Source organism: Ipomoea nil, unplaced genomic scaffold (genome assembly GCF_001879475.1).
Source record: "Ipomoea nil cultivar Tokyo-kokei standard unplaced genomic scaffold, Asagao_1.1 scaffold0268, whole genome shotgun sequence".
Lineage (NCBI taxonomy): Eukaryota > Viridiplantae > Streptophyta > Magnoliopsida > Solanales > Convolvulaceae > Ipomoea > Ipomoea nil.
Window position 1 is genome coordinate 22,798 of NW_017616696.1, and position 20,616 is coordinate 43,413.

The 20,616-nt window shown below is 39.7% G+C and overlaps 2 protein-coding genes across 3 annotated transcripts; both read left to right on the forward strand.

The window, feature by feature from the left end:
- The first annotated feature begins 8,351 nt into the window (after nucleotides 1-8,351).
- LOC109151958 (GDSL esterase/lipase 1-like) lies at nucleotides 8,352-20,125 on the forward strand. 2 transcript variants are annotated; one of them, XR_002049313.1, is made up of 6 exons: nucleotides 8,352-8,609; nucleotides 9,338-9,468; nucleotides 10,123-10,350; nucleotides 10,449-10,695; nucleotides 10,949-11,333; nucleotides 20,070-20,125. XR_002049313.1 is itself a non-coding variant. In XM_019299552.1 (5 exons), the coding sequence occupies exons 1-5, from the start codon at nucleotides 8,357-8,359 to the stop codon at nucleotides 11,179-11,181; spliced, it is 1,092 nt and encodes a 363-aa protein (XP_019155097.1). In that variant the 5' UTR covers nucleotides 8,352-8,356; the 3' UTR covers nucleotides 11,182-11,374. The 2 variants fall into 2 exon arrangements, 1 of the variants encoding a protein (XP_019155097.1); XM_019299552.1 differs by lacking the exon at nucleotides 20,070-20,125 and having other exon boundaries at nucleotides 10,949-11,374.
- LOC109151967 (GDSL esterase/lipase 1-like) lies at nucleotides 16,362-20,136 on the forward strand. The gene is made up of 5 exons (XM_019299562.1): nucleotides 16,362-16,618; nucleotides 16,710-16,840; nucleotides 18,920-19,147; nucleotides 19,248-19,494; nucleotides 19,746-20,136. The coding sequence occupies exons 1-5, from the start codon at nucleotides 16,366-16,368 to the stop codon at nucleotides 19,976-19,978; spliced, it is 1,092 nt and encodes a 363-aa protein (XP_019155107.1). The 5' UTR covers nucleotides 16,362-16,365; the 3' UTR covers nucleotides 19,979-20,136.
- The last annotated feature ends 480 nt before the right edge of the window (nucleotides 20,137-20,616 follow it).

Here is a 20,616-nt window from a genome sequence, read left to right on the forward strand (position 1 = left end):
TAGATTTTTGTTTTGATTTTTTTTTTTGGTTAATATTAGTGCTTTGATGTCATTATATTAGGATCAATTGCTTTAATTTTTTATTTTTGTATTTTTAAAAGTTTTATTCTCATTATAGGGTGATAAATAACCAAATATCAATATTGGTAATCATTCCAATTCCACCCTACTACCAAACATGTAAAATACTTTCACCAAAACTCATATGTATCCATTCTTGTGTGAACCAAACACATCCAAAATGCAATTAGCAGATTTTGATGATATTTACATATGTATTAGAAAATGAACTAACGAAAAGTTTTCAAACAAATTTCAAATACAAAACGTTTCTAAAAGGAATAAATACTACCCTCCGATCCCAAAGTTTTTGTGCACCAAATAGTTAGATTAGTATCAAGTATGTTTACGCACCCCAAAAAAGAAAAAAGTATCAAGTATCAAGCATGTTTAATAAATAAATCCAATTAATTGGAATTTCTTATTTCAATGTCTTAACAGAGGAGCAATGTGGACTTGTCGTGGCTGTGCTGTATTATCTATGGAACGCCCGCAACTCGGCTGTGTGGGAACGAGCTCTCCCAGGGCCTGGCCAGGTCTGGAGACGCGCTGCAGTAGCCATGCATACATATCGCCAAGTGCACTGCCGTGTCCATCAACCATGGCATGTCGTGACTGCTACGGCCGAAGTGAGCACGAGACCGAGATGCTTTGTCGACGCAGGGTACAAGCACACGGCCGGGGAAGCTACGTATGGGGCATTGCTGCTCACTCACGAAGGCTCCTTTATAGCGGCAACAAATGGAAAGTTGCCTGGCGCTTTCTCGCCCATTATGACGGAGGCACTGGCTTGCAAAGAGGCTCTATCCTGACTCAAAGAACAGGGTGTGTTAGCAGTTGATCTTCTTACGGATTGCTCAGAATTGCGGAATGGCTTATACTCAAGTTCTACGTCTATCTTGTCGTATGTTGGGGTGATTATATTGTAGGCCAATGTAGGACAACTATATCGTTTATTCATTGCTCGAAGTTATGTTTCCAGAACACTTAACTTACATGCTCATACTTTAACTTCGTTAGCATTTGATCAGAACAACCTTGGGACTCTGTCCCTCCTGACTCTATTGCCCAATTCATTCATTAATATAGCATTATGATTATTATTATTCTTCAAAAAAAAAAAAAAAAAGACTTTGTACGTGAATTTTAATAATTTATAAGTAATTTAGCGATTTAATTTCATAAGTGAGTACTTTTTTTTTTTTTTTTTTGTAAACAGAAGAGGGTGTAAAACCCGTGGGTGAGGACTAAGCGCCTGGCTATGCACGGCACTAACAAAACACATCTGCACCAGCGTTATCCTCCCACAAAACATCCTCAAGAATCTCCGATTTGTCCAACAATTCTCTCGCCCCAAGCTCGTGGAGGAGGGCTGTTGCGGCAAGGCGATCTGCAGCCTTGTTCTGGTTTCGTGATATATGATCAACCGCCAAGGCCTGGAAATGCTGAACCTCATGAACACAAAGCTGTAGGATGTTGCATCTGATGTCTTCCCCATTTCTTAAAGCAGAGAAGCTCTGAACGGTCCCCAGGGAATCACTTTCGATGATGAGGTTTTGCACCCCCCATCTCGCTGCCATCCGCATGCCTATAAGAATCGCCCAGCGCTCCGCATGGTCAGCTGAACAGGAGCCCAGATTGCACGTGAAACCTCTCTCCCAATCTCCCTGGGAATTGCGCAGAGCACCCCCGCAGCCTGCTTTAGATCTCGCGCCTTTGCAGCACCCATCCACATTCAGTTTTAGCCATCCGGTGTCCGGCCTCGTCCACAACCTCTGCACTATCGTGCTCCGGCTTACAGCTCTCCTCGGGCTCCATTTCCGTCGAAAAGCTTCCACGATTTCCCTCCTTTGGGCATTTACCCAGGATATCTTTTGGTCCAGCGCTGTGCTCCGGCCGTTGAAGATCTTATCGTTTCTCCAGCGCCAACACCACCAAATGCATATGCCAAAAAATTCTGGCCAATCTTCTGCTTCACTTAAGCCGTGAGAAGCTCGAAGGTTCGCACTAAGCCAATGTTCCCAGTTCAAGGCCTGAACCGCCGCCCTCGCTTGTCTTGGCATGGTCCTTTCCCAGAAACCCGCCACCTCTATGCACCCCCGAAAAATATGCTCCAACGTTTCTGGTCTCCCTGCACAAAAAACACAAGTATTAATGGGTGTAAAACCCCTCTTTTGTCTTTCCACATTAGTCATAACTCGCCCATGCTTAACAAGCCACATGAAGTGGCTTATGCGACTAGGAACACGGAGCTTCCAAATGCTCTCCCAGTCCTTTTGCACACTCGCTCCATCTTCTCTCCTGATAGCTTCGTACGCCGACCGAACAGAAAACCGCCCGTTTGGTTCGCCCATCCATCCCCAGTCATCACGTACTGCATCATCCTCGATCAAGGTGATGGCATGAATCCTCGCTATCCACTCATCATCCAGAACGCCATTAATCTGCTGCCACTTCCACCCCTGTCCCCGTTCCCAGTAGTCCGTCACTGGCGCATATAGCTCCGGGAGGCTCACTGGTCGTTGCATGTAGTCGTAAAGACGATGGCCGTGTACCCAATTGTCCATCCAAAATTGTGTATCCCTGCCATTTCTCACCACCCTCGTTAGCCCACTCTCCAGCACATGCGTAGCACTTTTGATCCCACGCCAAGCATTTGATGACCGCCTGCCTGATTGTGTTGTAGAGTACTTGCCACGCAGGACTTGCACCCAGAAGTGTTCCGGGTCCTTACGCATACGCCAACCTAGTTTCGCCATGAAAGCAGAATTTACATCCTGGATTCGCTTGATGCCAAGCCCTCCCGCGTTTTTGTCCCTAGTGACCGTTTCCAATTGACCAAGCTAACCTTTCGTGTGTCGCTGTCGCCCCCCCAAATGAACCGCCTTATTAACGCCTCAATTTTCTGGCAAACTCCCATAGGCATAGCCATCGTCTGCATCGTATAAGTGGGAATAGCACATAAAACTGACTTTGCAAGCGCAACTCTGCCTGCAAAACTTAAAGTCTTTCCCCGCCACCCTTCGAGCCTGGATGCCATTCGTTCAATGATCCCCGAGAAGTTCGCTTAAGTCACCCTTCCGTGTAGAGATTGCACCCCTAGGTACCTGCCCAAATCGGTCGTACGTGGGATGCCTAACTCCGTCGAAATAGCCTCTGCAAGATTAAAGTCAGTATTATGAGAAAAATACACCTGGGATTTTCCTAAACTGATACGTTGTCCTGAAGCAGCGCAGAACATGTCCAAGCAGCGCCTCATGACCTCGACCTGCTCCAGTGAAGCTTCGGAGAAAAGGACCATGTCGTCAGCGAAGCAGAGATGGGAAATTGTAGGTCCTGTGGCCGATAACCTGACCCCCTTCCATGCCCCGCACGCCACTTCCTTGGAAATTGCCTGGCTAAGCCTTTCCATGCAGAGCACAAAAAGGGCAGGAGACATGGCGTCGCCCTGCCGAATGCCCCTTTCAGGCTTAAAAGATGCCTGTCGCGTTCCGTTCCAGACAATTTGCATATCCGCCGTCTGAACACACTCCATGATAACCCGCGCCCAAGCCTCGTTAAAACCTGCGTCAAAGAGAGTGTCATTAATAAAGTTCCAAGCAAGGCGGTCATAAGCCTTCTCTAAGTCAATTTTGATGGCCATAATCCCCTTCCTCCCTTTCTTAGTTCTCATTGAGTGCATTACTTCTTGATATACCAGAATGTTGTCCGAAATTTGCCTTCCTGGTACAAACGAGCTCTGGAACGGCCCTATTAGTTTAGGGAGAACAAACTTGAGCCTGTTTGTAATGGTTTTAGTAATCACTTTGTACAGGACGTTGCACAAGCTTATCGGCCTGAACTGCTTTATGGTTTCCGGCGACGTCACTTTCGGAATAAGGACCAATAAGGTAGCATTAAGATCCGCCGGGAGCTGACCAGTCTCAAGCACGTTCCTCACCATACTAAACACATTCTCCCCCACCGTCGCCCACTCATGTTGGTAAAAGGCCGCGTGGAAACCATCCGGGCCTGGCGCCTTCATAGGACTCATATCGAATAGAGCATTGCGGACCTCTTCTATTGTCACGGCCCTATTAAAGATCCGCCAGTCTACTATGTCAAGGTTCGGGAACAGCCCCCGAACGTGGTAAGATTGCGCACTTGAGTCATCAGCTCGGAAGAGCTTTGAGTAAAAATCTTGGACATGCTGGCACAACTTATCTGGTTCGTCCATCCAAGTTCCCCCCTCATCTTTAAGGCTCTCGATTCTGTTCCGTGTTTTTTTTACCATAGTTGCCGTGTGGTAGAACCTGGTGTTTCTGTCCCCCGACACTATCCACTCCTCCCTAGAGCGTTGATACCACGTTAATTCTTCCTGGTAAAACACTTCTTCCAGCTCCCTGCGCAGCTGCTTTTCCAATTTCCAAAGGCCTCGGTGGAAGGATTGGGCCATCCGTTTCTGAATCCCTCCTATCCGTGCCAACAAATTTCTCTTTCGCACTTCAATGCTACCAAAGGTCTCCCGGTTCCACGTTCTGAGGGCCTCCTGGACTTTCTTAATGCTCTCTTGTGGTTCTTGTCCCGGATCCCAAACCTGCCTAATCACGTCACTGAAACTATCATTAGTAAGCCAAGCGGCCTGAAACTTGAAGTTATAACTGACCTGGCCCCCGCCTGGGGTACCTGTTTGGAAAAGGAGCGGCGCGTGATCGGAACCTATGCGTGGTAAGTGCCGTACATTAGCATCCCTGAACCTCTAGCGCCAATCCACACTGCCCATGGCCCTATCCAGACGGGCCCCTTTTGCATTCGGGCCGTCAAGGCCCCTCACCCAGGTAAGCCTAGGCCCACTAAAACCCAAGTCTACCAGGCCTTCATCGTGGATCCAGTTAACGAAGCTCTCATTCCTTTGACTAGCCCAATTTGTATAGTTAGCGGTCTCCTCTGTACACGTGACTGCATTGAAATCCCCCACCGCCACCCATTCGCCGGGGATGTTACGTTTGTGTGCGCTGAGGTCATTCCAGAGCCTTTTCCTTAGGTGGTGGGCCGGACTACCGTATACGACCGCTAGGCCCCATGGATCTTCCCCGCTCTCCTGTACCTGCATTAAAATGAATTGGGGGTGAGTATATTGAATGGTAACCTTGATCGGTTCACTCCAAAAAACCCATATCCCTCCACTGAACCCAACCGCCTCGACTCTAATCCAGTCCAAAAAGCCCAGCTTTTCACAAATTCCGTCAGCGTGCGATCCCGACACTTTCGGTTCCACCAGCCCGAGCAAGTTAGGCTTGTGGACGCGGATCAGGTTCTTAAGGATGCGTTGGAAACTCCTCCCTCCAGCACCCTGGCAATTCCATATCAGACTGATCATAAAAACAACAGAGAAAGAAAGAAAGGAAAAAATCCACACCAAGCAAACAAAGCAAAGAAAGCAACGACTATGCACTCAAAGCGGAACAACTCATGGAGCGCTTAACGCCCCTTCTGCCAAACCAGCATCAAGCTCCATGACAACATCGCCCTCCTCATCAAGTCGCCGAGGTGGGTCACAATGGTGCTCCTTAGTGTTCTGCCAGACTGGAGAGGGAAGATCCTCGGCCAATCCACCAGAAATCACCCTTGTTGTTTCGACCCCCAGTCCTCCTCGCCTTCCTCTAACTACGATATGTTTATCTTCTTCTGCTGCTCTCCTCGGTGTGTTACTAATCCCCCGCCTCGGTCTGCCCGCGGCGTCAGCCACCACTATGTCCTTTCCACGCTGTCTCACCATTTGCGCTGGTCCCTTCGCACTATCAGATGGCCCTGGTTCTGCCCTATTGTCATGTTCAATTTGCTGCTTATTAGCGATAACATTCGGTCTACGCTGTCGTGCTCCGCTTGCCACCCCCTGAATATCTTTCCCATTACGCCTGCCCATTGTCCCTCCGTCCGCCTGCTCAATGTTCAGCTCAGCATCCGCTTCTCCCACCTGCTCTCCGGCCACCCCAGGTTCATCCTCTACTAGTGGTGCAAATTTAGACGCTTGGATCAACCCTCCACTTCGGTCTCTAGTCTCCTCGCCTTGGCCGGCGCCATTTTTCTGCGTTCAAACAGGTTGTCTCGGTTGATACCTCCCCTTCCGTGTAGGCGCAAGCATCCACGTCCCAAACGGGATCTTGGGATCCAGGCGCTCAGCAGTTGCATTTGGATTCCCCGCCGATGGTGCTGGTGGTGCTACATGTTCTGTCTCCCTGTTAGCTTCCATGTCACCCTCTTGGTTGTTCCCTGCTTTTGTTAGATCTGGACATGTCTCGTTCGTATGTCCATATAACCCGCATGCAAAGCAGATTAGATGCATCCCTTCGTAGGCGACATACCTCACTTTCCCCTTGTAAGTGAACTTTGAAACGAGCGGCTTCCTCATGTCCATCTCCACGCAGATTCTAGCGAACATGCCTCGCGACACCAAGCTGGTTGCCTGGTCTACCCGAACAATCCTTCCAATGCGATTCCCCAGCTTCCTGAGAAAAATATTATCAAAATATTCAGCAGGTAAATCAGGAACCCGAATCCAAACCAGAATTTTCTCCGTTGTGTCATTATACGGATCGAAGTCCGGCTCCCACAGCTTCACAATGAGGTAGTGGTCGAGGACCATCCAGGGGCCTTCATACATAGCAAACTCCAGGTCGTCTACCGATCCAAAGCGCACCAAAAAATATTCGTTCGCGATGGCGATGAGGTCCATGCTACCCTTCGGCTTCCACATGGAATATAGACGACGTTGTAGATACGCGTACCCCACCCGGCGACCCATCACCTTAATGATCAGCGCCTTTCTCCATGGTGCACGGATCGCCTCGATCTCCTTCTTCGACAATCTTATCGTGGGGCAGAGAGGGTCATCTTCCTCGTCCGCGTCTGTGTCCGTTTCGTCCGTCTCCGCAAATGGCAGTTCATTCTCCGGCTGCTGGACCTGAGAGCATCGGCCTACCACACTCTCCGCATATGTCCGTCGTGGTGCCTCCGTCGAGCCGGCCACCACTGGGATCTCCTCTAACGACGCTGATCCGCCATCCTGATATGCCTCTACCGGGTGACCAGCAGCTATCTCCATCATCATCTCCGCAGGCGTCTCATGCACGATCTCCACGTCGTTTCCCTCCTGCGGCTCAGAATTCTCACCACCCTCCGGCGATCGAGGCCGCATGGCACTCTGTTTGGGTCTCTTGGTACTCCGTGACAAAAGATCTTGATCCTCAGAGGATCTCGAGGACGAGAGAGTTTCAGAGCTCTCCATTCATACGTTCTTACTCTATTCATATGATAACAACATAGGAAACTAGCTAGCTTCATAAGTGAGTACTTTAATCCAAAAGAAAATCTTTATTCGCAATTATTTCCAACAAAAATAAATTCAGGATATTTTAATTTATTTCAAGATTAATCCAAGGCATTTGTCATTCACACTTTTCTTACAATTGATTAGCTTCATCTTGAGAGAGTGATAGGAGTGTTGAAGCGTCATTTCTAAAGATACAATGGATTACTATGACTATATTTGAACAGTCAACTAAATCATACATAAATAAATAAATAAATACATAAAGAACACTTCGAATTTATACATATGTGTTGGCAGAAACTTTGTGAGAGTAGAGAGATTTCGAAAGAATGAAAACCAAAGAATTTGATGTGCCAAAATTTCTAAAACATAATACCCAACAAAAAGTCTTTATATGAAATTATAAATTCATTAGCATTCATCACATTCAAAAACGATAATTAAAATCCAATAAAGTAACTCCCATAACTGACAAATAAATTTAAATAGATCAAATGCTAAAAAGTTAATTCTCTGTTGAGTTAGTTAATGATCAAAATAGTCCCTCGACTATGTTGTAATTACCAATTTGGTTCTCGACTATCATTCTTACACGATTTAGTTCTCAACTCTATAAAATTTACCCAATTTAATTCTCGATTAAATTTTCTGTTTGTTGAACGTTAAAATTGAAGGCAAAATTGTCATTCTACAAGCTTTCTTCCTCCTCCCTATTAAACAACGCCAACCACGCAACAGTAGTTCATAACCACAAATTTTCACTCGATCTTTTGACTTTAAATTAAATCTTTAATCTTACATTTTAAACGTGTTTGCATGGTACAATGCAAGTGTACTAGCTAGCATTAGAGTGCCCAAAAGTGTGGAAGAAGCATGTATGAAATTAAATCACAATACAATTACCGGGACCAAACGTAATCCATCTCGATCTCTATAAATTCATGGCAAAGCGAAGATTAAATTCATTATTGAAGTTTTAAAAAAATGGCTAGTTTTCGTGTTCACGTGTTTGCCTTGGCTTTGCTTGCGAGCTTTTTTAACTCGGTGCACTGTTTACCTCCCCCTGATATACCAGCATTGTTTGTGCTCGGAGACTCGTTGTATGATGCTGGCAACAATAACTACATTACCACTACCAATGATTTCAAGGCTAATTTTCGACCATATGGCGAAACATATTTCCCTGTCCGCCCTACTGGCAGGTTTGGAGATGGTCGCCTCATTCCTGATTATATTGGTACGTACTATACGTCTTTTCACTTTAAAACTTTCATTTATATATATATATATATATATATATATATATATATATATATATATATATATATATATATATATATATATACAGAGTATATATATATAAAAGTGCCCAGGAGGGAATATGCGAACGAATCCTCGCGCGACATGTGTCCAGATCTAATAGATTAAAAAAAATGTGGTGGCATTTTCGTAAATAATTGAACATCGAAGTGCAATTAAAATCACTTACAAGTGCACCTACTTTCACAAGTGCATGTAATTTTGCCTTGTTAACATTCACTTCCCGCAAACATTCATGCACCTGGGTGCACCTACTTATAACTATAGGTGCACCTACTTTCACTTATAAGTGCGTGTAATTTTGCCTTGTTAATATTCATTGATCTAAGTTCAGCAGGTAGTAATACCCCTGAAAATCACCCGCAAATATTCATGCACATAGGTGCAACTACTTATAACTATCTGTGCAACTACTTAGAACTATAGGTACAACTACTTATAACTATAGGTGCACTTAGTATTGATGCTCAGTGTAAATTTTTATTTGCACCTATAATACATTTTACATGCACCTATAATACATTTTACTTACACTTCGATGTTCAATTATTTACGAAAATGTCACCGCACTTTTTAAAAAAATCAGTGTTTTTTTTTTTTTTTTTTTTTTTTTTCTATTAACTCGCCTTATTTATTTGGTTAAAGCCAACTTTGCAAGGAAGCCATTCGTGCAGCCATATCTCGCAATCAGGAATCGACCGTTAGGTCGATTTATCAATGGCATCAACTTTGCATCAGCTGGTGCCGGTAGTCTTGATGGAACCAATGCAGGCCTGGTACGTTATTTTTTTTGGTAGGACCTGGTACGTTATTAAAGCAGTTTTTTCAATGAACTTTAAAAAAGAAAACGAATTACACCGTGCTTTTAAAGGTCATTTTGCATGTAATCAGCTAACAGCTAATTTATTAAATATCTTTTTCTACAATCAGCTAATGCTATAAGTTAGTCAAACTCACTAACATCTATCAGCTAACAACTATTTACCAAACACCCCATAATATGTCAATTATATATACGAGTTTTGGTTTGGGATCCACCATCAAAAGTAGACCCTAGTACATGGTATAACAATTACTCCTTAATATTGGGCATCGGACGGGTCGGTCGAGTTCAGCCCTTTCATCGATTCGAGACGTGGTACTGTAACTTACCATAAAGTGATGTGATTAAATGGTTAATGTCCACCTACTTATCACTAATTGATTTTAAGAAGGCCAGGTATGACAATCAAATAATTAAACTCCGTGAATCGTGCTTGACTTACAGCGAACCGTGGTTAAGCATGCTTAACTTATAGGATGTGACGTACTGAGAAGTGAACATAGTTCAGCGCATTAACTATACTAAATGTCATAAGTTTAGATGACAGGATGGTGCACTTAATTGACAATCTGATCAGCTAATATAATTACATGCTTGATCCTCACAGGTAATTTCTTTTAAAGCACAGCTGAGAGATTTCAAGAAAGTCTCACAACAACTGAAGCAGCAGGTGGGGAGTGTCAGATCAAAACGACTGATCTCTAATGCTGTCTACATGTTTAGCATTGGCAGTAATGACTATAGCGCTTTCATAACCAACTCCACCCTTCTAAATTCATATACCCCCAACCAATACGTAGATATGGTGGTTGGTAACATGTCAACTGTTTTCCAGGTGATGTATATATTAATTTACAGTTGATCTACAAAATATTATAGATGGATCAGGGAAATGTGAGTGTTAATTACTTTTTTTTTTCTATATTTTAACAGGAAATATACAAGGAAGGAGGAAGGAAATTCGTTATTCTCTCGGTGGGTACTATAGGATGTGTACCATCTGCTAGGGCTGTTAGTAGTGGTGAATGTGTGGAGGTTCTCCAAACCTTGGCCAAATTGCATAATGAGGCTCTACAAAAAATGCTCAACAATTTAGTCAGGAATTTACCAGGATTCAAGTATTCCTACTTTGATTATTTCCAATCTTCCACAGATACAATTAGTAATCCATCTAAATATGGTAAGTTTCATTTGTCGCAGTAAAATTCATAAAACTGCTCAAAGTAGCTTTTTCGATAAGTTTTTTTTAGAAAAAAGTCATTTTGCATGTAATCAGCTAACAACTAATTTACCAAACATTTTTCTACAATCAACTAATGCTATCAACTAATCAAACTCATTAACCAAATCTACTAACAATAAATAACTATTTACCAAATACCCCTGATCTCAAACAAGACTAACTATATTTTTATTCTTTTTAATGTTATAAGGTTTCACGGAGGTGAAAGTTGCATGTTGTGGCAGTGGTCCATTTAGAGGAGATCCAAGTTGTGGAGGAAAAAGAGGAATGACATCTTTTGAGTTATGCCCAGATGTCCAAAACTATTTGTTTTTCGACTTCACTCATCCCACTGAGAAGGCCAACCTTCTTTCTGCTACACAAATGTGGGAGACAAGCCCCTATGTTAAACCTAACAATGTCAAGTCCTTTTTTCAATCCTAGTAATCAAATAAATATGCCACTAGAATCGCTAGTTAATTAGTGGTTCGTTCAGTACTTTGAGTGGTTAATTATGATAATAAATAAAGAGGTTGAATAATATGTACACCTACTACGTTATATAAAGTGTGATCCTACTTGTGCTTATTATAATTGTTGAAGACAATAAAGAGAACTTAGGATGTGTTTCTTTGGGGACTTTTGCACCCTATTATAAGTTTTCATATCTATTACTATGTTTGTTTGTCTAAGTTTTTTATCCAATTTGAAATCAAATCCTTTATTAATTAATAATTACAAAACTCATTACTCTTTTTTACTTTTGAACAATTAAATAAAAAATAAGGGAGAAAAAAATGAGAAGAATAAAAAGGTCATTGTTTATGCATTATATATGGAATTTTAATATATATATATATATATATATATATATATATATATATATATATATATATAAACATATATGTAGTTATCAAAAAAAAAAACATATATGTATGTATTTATATTTGTGTTATATATTTTTATTAATTTTTATTTTAATTAATTAATTTTTTTTTTAATTTCAATTCTTATTTACTACCAAATAAAATGATTCACTCTACTCAAAGCTATTACCATTACCAAGTATTTGATTCACATTACTATTCTCATTCTAATATTTGAACCAAATACACCCATATTTTTCTTCTGTGTTGAATGTACTTACTTGTGTTTGAGTGTTTCAGAATGGATAGACACATGCCAGTAGAATTAATGGGGGCTAACTAAGCCTACTGGAAAGCCCGCACCAAAATGCACATCAAGACCCAAGGTGAAAGTGTATGGAAATCTGTATTAATTGGATGGGAGGTGCAGCAGAAAATGATCCACCTGTGCCAAAGCCTAAACTTGAATGGATAGTGGCCGAAATTGCGTTGGCTAACTACAACAACAAAGCTTTGGGTACTATCTTTTCTCTAATGCATGAGAGCCCATTAACAGCCCCGTTCTTTTTACTTTCGAGCCTAGTATAAATAATAACTCAGGCAATTTATATCCTACATCACGGCGTACATTGCACTATGCGCCCAGATGCAAAACAACGTCGTTTTAATTATTTTTTTTTTTTGAAATTTCCCGCCCCAGTGAATGGCAGTAGGCTTTTCTTTAAAAAAAAACCCGCTGTTCAAGAATGTACATAATGTTATACTTGAATACACATAATGTTATACATGAATACACATAATGTTATAACAAAATATACATACTCTTTTTAAAAGATAATACACATAATCTAACATAATACATAATAAACATAAACTTTTAACATAATACACATCAACTCTTAACATAATACACACAAATTTTCTGATTCGGATGTACATAATTGTATAAAAAATACACATAACTGTATGAACCAATACACATAACGTTGTGAACGAAAACACATAATCTCAGCAACTTCCTACCGCGCCTCCCAACACGACCCCAAAACGACGTCGTTTTGGGAGGCGCGCGGCGCACAGTGCTATGTGCGCCGTGGTGTAGGATATAACAATTGAATAACTCATGCTTGGGTTGAAAATGGATTTTTGTTCACATAACATTTATGCACATTTCACAGAAATGAGTCGTCACACTCCCGAGCCTCCCGAGCCACGCGAACCCACGAGTCATGGACCGAACCAAACCAAACCTCGAAGCTGAACCACAAGGGCCCTGTGCCGAGTTCGTGGCCGTGCGGAGCTTAGTGGCGAAACTGGGGAGTTCCGCCACTACCTTCCGCAACGCCACAGCGCAGAGTGGCGGAATTCCAAGGTGTCCACCACTCTGAGCCCTTTTCTCTGGCGGAACTAGCCAGCGAAACTATCCAGTTCAGTGGCTAGTTCCACCAGGCAACACTGCCTAACGAGGCAGTAGCTCTTTTGAGCTTTGACTGAGATGTTTCCATGGTGGAATCTCCATTTCAGACCACAACAAACCTCCAAACTTCACCCAACAACATTCCATAACATCAAGACATCATCATCATCACATTATAGGCACATAACGACACATTTATCTCTATTTCTAAACATCGCCACATTATACACAACACACAATATCATTCACAGCACATTAGGGCAAAACTACTAAGTTTTGGAAATCCATGAGTTATACATCAAGCTTCTAGACCCAATAAGCTAAGCAAGATTTTCTTCTCTATAACCTCAAGCTTGGTCTCCTTCTTCACCATCTAATTAAGACTCTAAGACCACACAAACAACAGCACATATACAAATACACATTCACTCTGAGAAGTTAGGAAGAAGAGAAATGAAGGAGAAAATGAAGAAAGAAGAAAATGGAGAAGAAGCTTACTGTCAAAATCTCTAGCAGCTTGAAGTGCTCTGCCTGATGAAATGAAGGAAAGATAGAGGAATGAAGAGACAAAGCTACACTAGTGATATGATGTTTAAATAGTGGGACACAAAACCCTAGATGAGAAAATATACACGGCTGATATATTTTGAATAGGAGATTTCAGACTAAAACTTTGAGTTATAATTTTGAGTCAAAAGCTGGATCAATATCGAATAGAAATATGATACAATAAATATAGGAATAAGTTGGGTTCATTTTCGCAAATTATGTTGTGGACTCGTGTTCACAATGCATTGTGGACACGAGTCCAAAACGACGTCGTTTTCAGTGACAACGCAGTCTTCCAGTTAAAAAAAAAAATTGATTTTGTCTCGCCGTTAACGGCGTTATTCGTTTGTGGCATTATGAATGTACAGTTATGGAATTATGAATGTACAGCTATGGAATTATGAATGTAAGTCATGGAATTATGAACACAAAGCTCTAACATTATGAACTTACAATTATGAACATATAGCTCTAAAATTATGAACATAGAGCTCTAAAATTGTGAACATAGAGCTTCGAAAATTATGAATTTACAGTTATTGAATTATGAATGTACAGTTACGGATTATGAATGTACAGTTATGCAATTATGAATGTACTGTTATGGAATTATGAACACAGAGCTCTTACATTATGGACTTACAATTATGAACATATAGTAATAAAATTATGAATAAGCTCGTCTAGCTTAGTTGGTAGAGTGCACGGCTCTTAACCTTGTGGTTGTGGGTTCAAGTCTCACGGTGGGCGTTTCTTGTAGTTTTAGTATTTTTAACCTTGCATGTTGTGGACACGAGTCCAAAACGACGTCGTTTTCAGGTAAAAAGCGGCCTTTCAGTTAAAAAAAAATTGATTTTGTCTCGCCCTTAACGGCGTTATTCGTTTGTGGCACTATGAATCTACAGTTATGGAATTATGAACACAGAGCTCTGACATTATGAACTTACAATTGTGAACATATAGTGATAAGTTATGAACATAGAGCTCTAAAATTGTGAACATAGAGCTTCGAAAATTATGAATTTACAGTTACGGAATTATGAATGTACAGTTACGGAATTATGAATGTACAGTTATGCAATTATGAATGTACAGTTATGGAATTATGAACACAGAGCTCTGACATTATGAACTTACAATTATGAACATATAGTAATAAAATTATGAACATATGCTCTTATAATAAAGTGGTATGAAATTTAAAAAAAAAAATAAAAAAAAATGATGGAAGATAACGGTGCCGTTAGGCACCGTTACCGCGTCCACAATGCTTGCTGGACACGGGTCCATAGCATAACGATTGGTTCATTTTGAAATCGAGTTAAACTAGTCTATCAATTTCTCAGGTTCCTGTCAGATAGACTTTTGGGTCAAGATTTTGATAAATAAATATATTCCTTAAATAGGGCTTTTAAAACCATAAATATTTATATAAATATTTGGTGTTGAATCATTTGAATTAAACAATTTGAATTGTTAACATTCAGTATGTAAATTGTGAATATTTAGTATATAAAATTGTGAACATTCAGTATGTAAATCGTGAACATTTAGTATATAAAAACTGTGAACGTTGGATATGTAAATTGTGAACATTCAGTATATAAATGGTGTATTTTTGGACACGGATCTACCTTGCAATGTGGACCAGATCCATAGAATAATTTGCCAACTTTAATCTCCATTGAAAATGAACTTTTGGAAGAAGTTGATATCAAAAGTTTGGTAAATAATTTTGCGTCTAAATGTGTGCACGGAGCATGTCACTTTTTAAATAAAATTTTAGATGTATTTTTATACAATATTTATATTTTGATACAACTTTTTGAACAACTATTATTTATATATAAAAATTATTTGAAAAAAGGACCTCATATTACACAGGACCCTAATTTTTATTGGAACCTGCCATGCTTGCTGCTTAGCAAGCTTTCCTTATTGTCTTGATTTTTAACTGCTTGATGTATATAAGAAGTAAGAACTAGCTTGCTGCCATACTCTCTTGCAGTTCTAAAATCCTCTTACAGCTTCAAATCTTTACTGTGAGTCTCACTATTATTGTAACTACTGCTTGCTGCTTCTCTATTCCTGCTGCATTATATTGCTTATTCCTTGGCATAAAGCTTTGACAGCATATTTAATACTCAAGGAAATTTTTGGTAGTTCTAAAATCCTAACTTTTTTACACTTTCCATCATCAAAATCTATCTAATAACATTTTATTCCATCCTAACAGCATTAAGTGAAACTTGTAAAATAATTAAAAATTCAAGCTCAATATTATGCGTAACAAACCTTCAAAATAGACCAGAAGATTATGCAAAAGTGTGAGAATTATGACACTACTAGAAATTATGGAATTTCCAACCACCTAAAAGTGATCTTAAATCAAGTCGAAAGCTTGTTCCGACCACTTTTGGTATCCGGAAAACCTTTGTTGCTATTTCCGACCACTTTTTGCTTTCAACTTGATTTAAGATCACTTTCAGGTGATCGTAAATTCCATAATTTCCAGCAATGTGAGTTTGTCAAAGATACTAGTTCAAGTTTAAACCTAGTGCGGCTAGCAATTCATAACCATAAATTTTCACGTACTCGATCTTTTGACTTTAAATTAAATCTTGAATCCTACATTTTAAAGGTATTTGCATGGTACGAGTGTACTAGCTAGCATTAGTGTGCCCAAAAAGTGTTGAAATTAAATCAAAATACAATTACCTGGACCAAAGGTAATCTAGCTCGATCTATATAAATTCATGGCAAAGAGTAAATTCAATTCAGAATTGAAGTTTAAAAATGGCTAGTTTTTGTGTTCACGTATTTGCCTTGGCTTTGCTTGCCAGCTTTTTAAAGTCGGTGCATTGTTTATATCCGCCTAATAAACCAGTATTGTTTGTGTTCGGAGACTCGTTGTATGATGCTGGCAACAATAACTATATTAACACTACCAATTTTTTCAAGGCTAATTTTCGACCATATGGCGAAACATATTTCCCTGTCTGCCCTACTGGCAGGTTTGGAAATGGTCGTCTCATTCCTGATTATATTGGTACGTCTTCACTTGAAAACTTTCATTTTTATGTATATATATCTTTTCAATTTTAATAACTCGCTTCTCTCGCTTGTTTATTTGGTTAAAGCCAATTTTGCTGGGAAGCCATTTGTGCAGCCATATCTCGAAATCAAGAATCGACTTAACGGTCTATTTATCAATGGCGTCAACTTTGCATCAGCTGGTGCCGGAAGTCTTGATGCAACCAATGCAGGCCTGGTACGTTATCTTTTTTAGACTAATTAGGCAAATTATAGCATGGATTAGCTAGGGTTCACCTTGCATTCTAAAAATTAATTAACAATACCAATCAAATTATGTGTGTATAGTTAATAGAACACAAATTAATATATTTACAAGACACATAAATTTTTTTTGCCTTATTATTATTTGTTTTGTTGTTATTTGGTTCATGGTTCCACCTAGATCTTGGTTCCCCTGTTCCTTGGTCGGTTGTACTCAGTCCACCAAACCCACCTAGACCCTTACTTTGTTCCCCTGTTCTTGGTTCCAAGTTAACCTAGTCCTCCGATCCCAGGACCAATTTCAACAAATTATTCCATCCCTTATTTGGGATGGGATTCAATCTTGAGACCTTCCAAATGAAAATCAACAGTTATGCCATCAGACTAGAAGATACTTCACATAATTCATTTAATGAAAACACAATTTTGGCTTGTTTGACTACTATTAGCGGTTTAACTTGGTTAAATAGTCAATATAACTGTGTTGTTAATAAGTTTTTTTGTCATAGCTTATTGCTCCAAAACGCTAAAATTCAAAAAGCTACTTAAAACAACTTTTTCGATAAGTTTTTTGAAAAAATAAATTATATCGTATCCTTAAAGGTTACTTTGCATTTAATCAGCTATATATCAACTAATTTATCAAACATCATTCTACAATCAGCTAATGCTATAAGCTAGTCAAACCCACTAACATCTATCAACTAACAGCTATTTACCAAAATCCCATAATATGTTAACTATAGTCACACAAGTTTTGGTTTGGAGTCCACCATCCAAAGTAGATCCTAGTGCATGGTATAACAATTACTCCATAATATTGGGTGTCGGTCGGCTCAGTCAAGTTCAGTTCCTACTCGATTCGAGACGTGGCACTATGACTTACCATGCAAGGATGTGGTTTAATGGTTAATGTCCACCTACTTATCACTAGCTAATTGATTTTAAGAAGGCCGGATATGACAATCAGATAATCAAATAACTCCGTAATTAAGCGTGCCAGACTTATATAGGGTAACTGACCTACTGAGAACTAAGTAAACATAATACAACTTAACGAACCGTGATTAAGCGTGCTTGATTCACAGGATATGACCTACTGAGAAGTAAACATAGTACAACACATTTACCACTACACTAAATGTATGTTATAAGCATAGACATTACATTTAGATGATAGGATGGTGTACTGTAGAATACAAACAAATAAAGGGAAAAACTGATATATTATGTCTTGTCCATAAACCTCAATACAAGCACTTTATTTATAGTGACATCAAGATATTGAAAATAAACACCCCCCCCCCCCCCCCCCCCCAAGTTGGAGCATGCAGATTTGAAATGCCCAACTTGCGAAGAAGAAATTCAAATTGCCTTTGCCAAAGAACCTTTGTGATGTGTTATCAGCTAATTGCGAATTGGTAGGAATGTAGGAAGGGAAAATCAAACCATCTTTAATTGCATCTTGAACAAAATGACAATCCACTTCAATGTGTTTTGTTCGTTCATGAAAGACCGGATTCTTTGCAATATGAAGAGCCGATTGACTGTCACAAAACAATTTTATAGTTTTGGGATGATGAACCCCTAGACTTAATAGCAAGCTCTCTAATCATTTGAGTTCACAAGTAACGGCCACCATAGATCTGTATTCCGCTTCTGCGGAAGAACGAGAAACAATATTTTGTTTCTTTGTTTTCCACGAGATTGGAGAATGGCCAAGAAATACCAACGAACCAGTAAGAGATTGCCGAGTAGTAGGACATGCGGCCCAATCCGAATCACACCATTCCTATAGCGTTAGATCACTGTCTGCTCGTAGGAGAATTCCTTGACCCGGGGTACTTTTCAAATAACGGACAACTCTCAGAGCTGTCTCCCAGTGCTCATCATGTGGTTCCTGCATGAATTGAGACAACACATGAACAGATCGAGTACGTGAGATCCGGTCGGGTTACGACAAGTAGATAAGCCTTCTGACAAGACGCCGATATGCTCCAGGATTAACTGGCAATCTGATCAGCTAATATAATTACATGCTTGATCCTCACAGGTAATTTCTTTTAAAGCACAGCTGGGATATTTCAAGGAAGTCTCACAACAATTGACGCAGCAGGAGGGGAGTGACAATTCAAAACGACTGATCTCTAAAGCTGTCTACATGTTTAGCATTGGCAGTAACGACTATAGCGCTTTCATAACCAACTCCACCCTTCTAAATTCATATACCCCCAACCAATACGTAGATATGGTGGTTGGTAACATGTCAACTGTTTTCCAGGTGAAATTAATTTACAGTTGATCTACAAAATATTATAGATGGATAAGGGAAATGTGGGTGTTAATTACTTTCTTTTTTTTTTTTTTCTATATTTTAACAGGAAATATACAAGGAAGGAGGAAGGAAATTCGTTATTCTCTCGGTGGGTACTATAGGATGTGTACCATCTGCTAGGGCTGTTAGTAGTGGTGAATGTGTGGAGATTCTCCAAACCTTGGCCAAATTGCATAATGAGGCTCTACAAAAAATGCTCAACAATTTAGCCACGAATTTACCAGGATTCAAGTATTCCTACTTTGATTATTTCCAATCTTCCATTGATACAATTAGTAATCCATCTAAATATGGTAAGTTTCATTTGTCGCAGTAAAATTCATAAAACTGCACAAAGTAACTTTTTCGATAAGTTTTTTGAGAAAAAAATCATTTTACATATAATCAGCTAACAGCTAATTTACTAACATCTTTCTACAATCAGCTAATGCTATCAACTAATCAAATTCATTAATCAAATCAGCTAACAATTAATAACTATTTACCAAACACCTCTAATCTCAAACAAGACTAACTATATTTTTATTCTTTTTAATGTTATAAGGTTTCACGGAGGTGAAAGTTGCATGTTGTGGCAGTGGTCCATTTAGAGGAGATCCAAGTTGCGGAGGAAAAAGAGGAATGACATTTTATGAGTTATGCTCAGATGTCCTGAACTATTTGTTTTTCGACTTCGCTCATCCCACTGAGAAGGCCAACTTTCTTTCTGCTACACAAATGTGGGAGACAAGCCCCTATGTTAAACCTAACAATGTCAAGTCCTTTTTTCAATCCTAGTAATCCAATAAATATGCCACTAGAATCGCTAGTTAATTAGTGGTTCGTTCAATACTTTGAGTGGCTAATTATATATGATAATAAATAAGAGGTTGAATAATATGTACACCTACTACGTTATATAAAGTGTGATCCTAGTTGTGCTTATTATAATATAGTTGAAGAGAGAAAATTTTAATTTTGGTTATATGACTATAGTAGCTTTGTTAATTTCAGCACTTGACTTTTAAAAGTTTCAATTTGGTACCTTGACTATGCGATTCTTTTCAATTTTGGTCACTCCGGTCAAATTGCCGGTAAAATTTTGCCAAAAAATTTTAACAGTTAAAATAGTGAGGATATTTTAGTCATTTCACATCTCTTTCGTTCTTCTCTGACAAATTCATCTTTTTCGGCGAATCCGGGGATGAGGTGAGCTGTGATGCTTTCAACATTATCCAAAAAGAGAAGTATTTATTCAATATCAATTATAACATAATGTTGATATAGAGAAGTTTTAGAATAAATAGGTACCAGCATCACTTTTAGCATTTCGCTTTCTTTTCCGAGCAAGCCTTTTTTTGGCCGGAAAAGCTTTCAACCAGAATTTTGGCAAGAACTACGCTGGACTAGCACAAAGAGAAGTGCAGTTCGAAGAT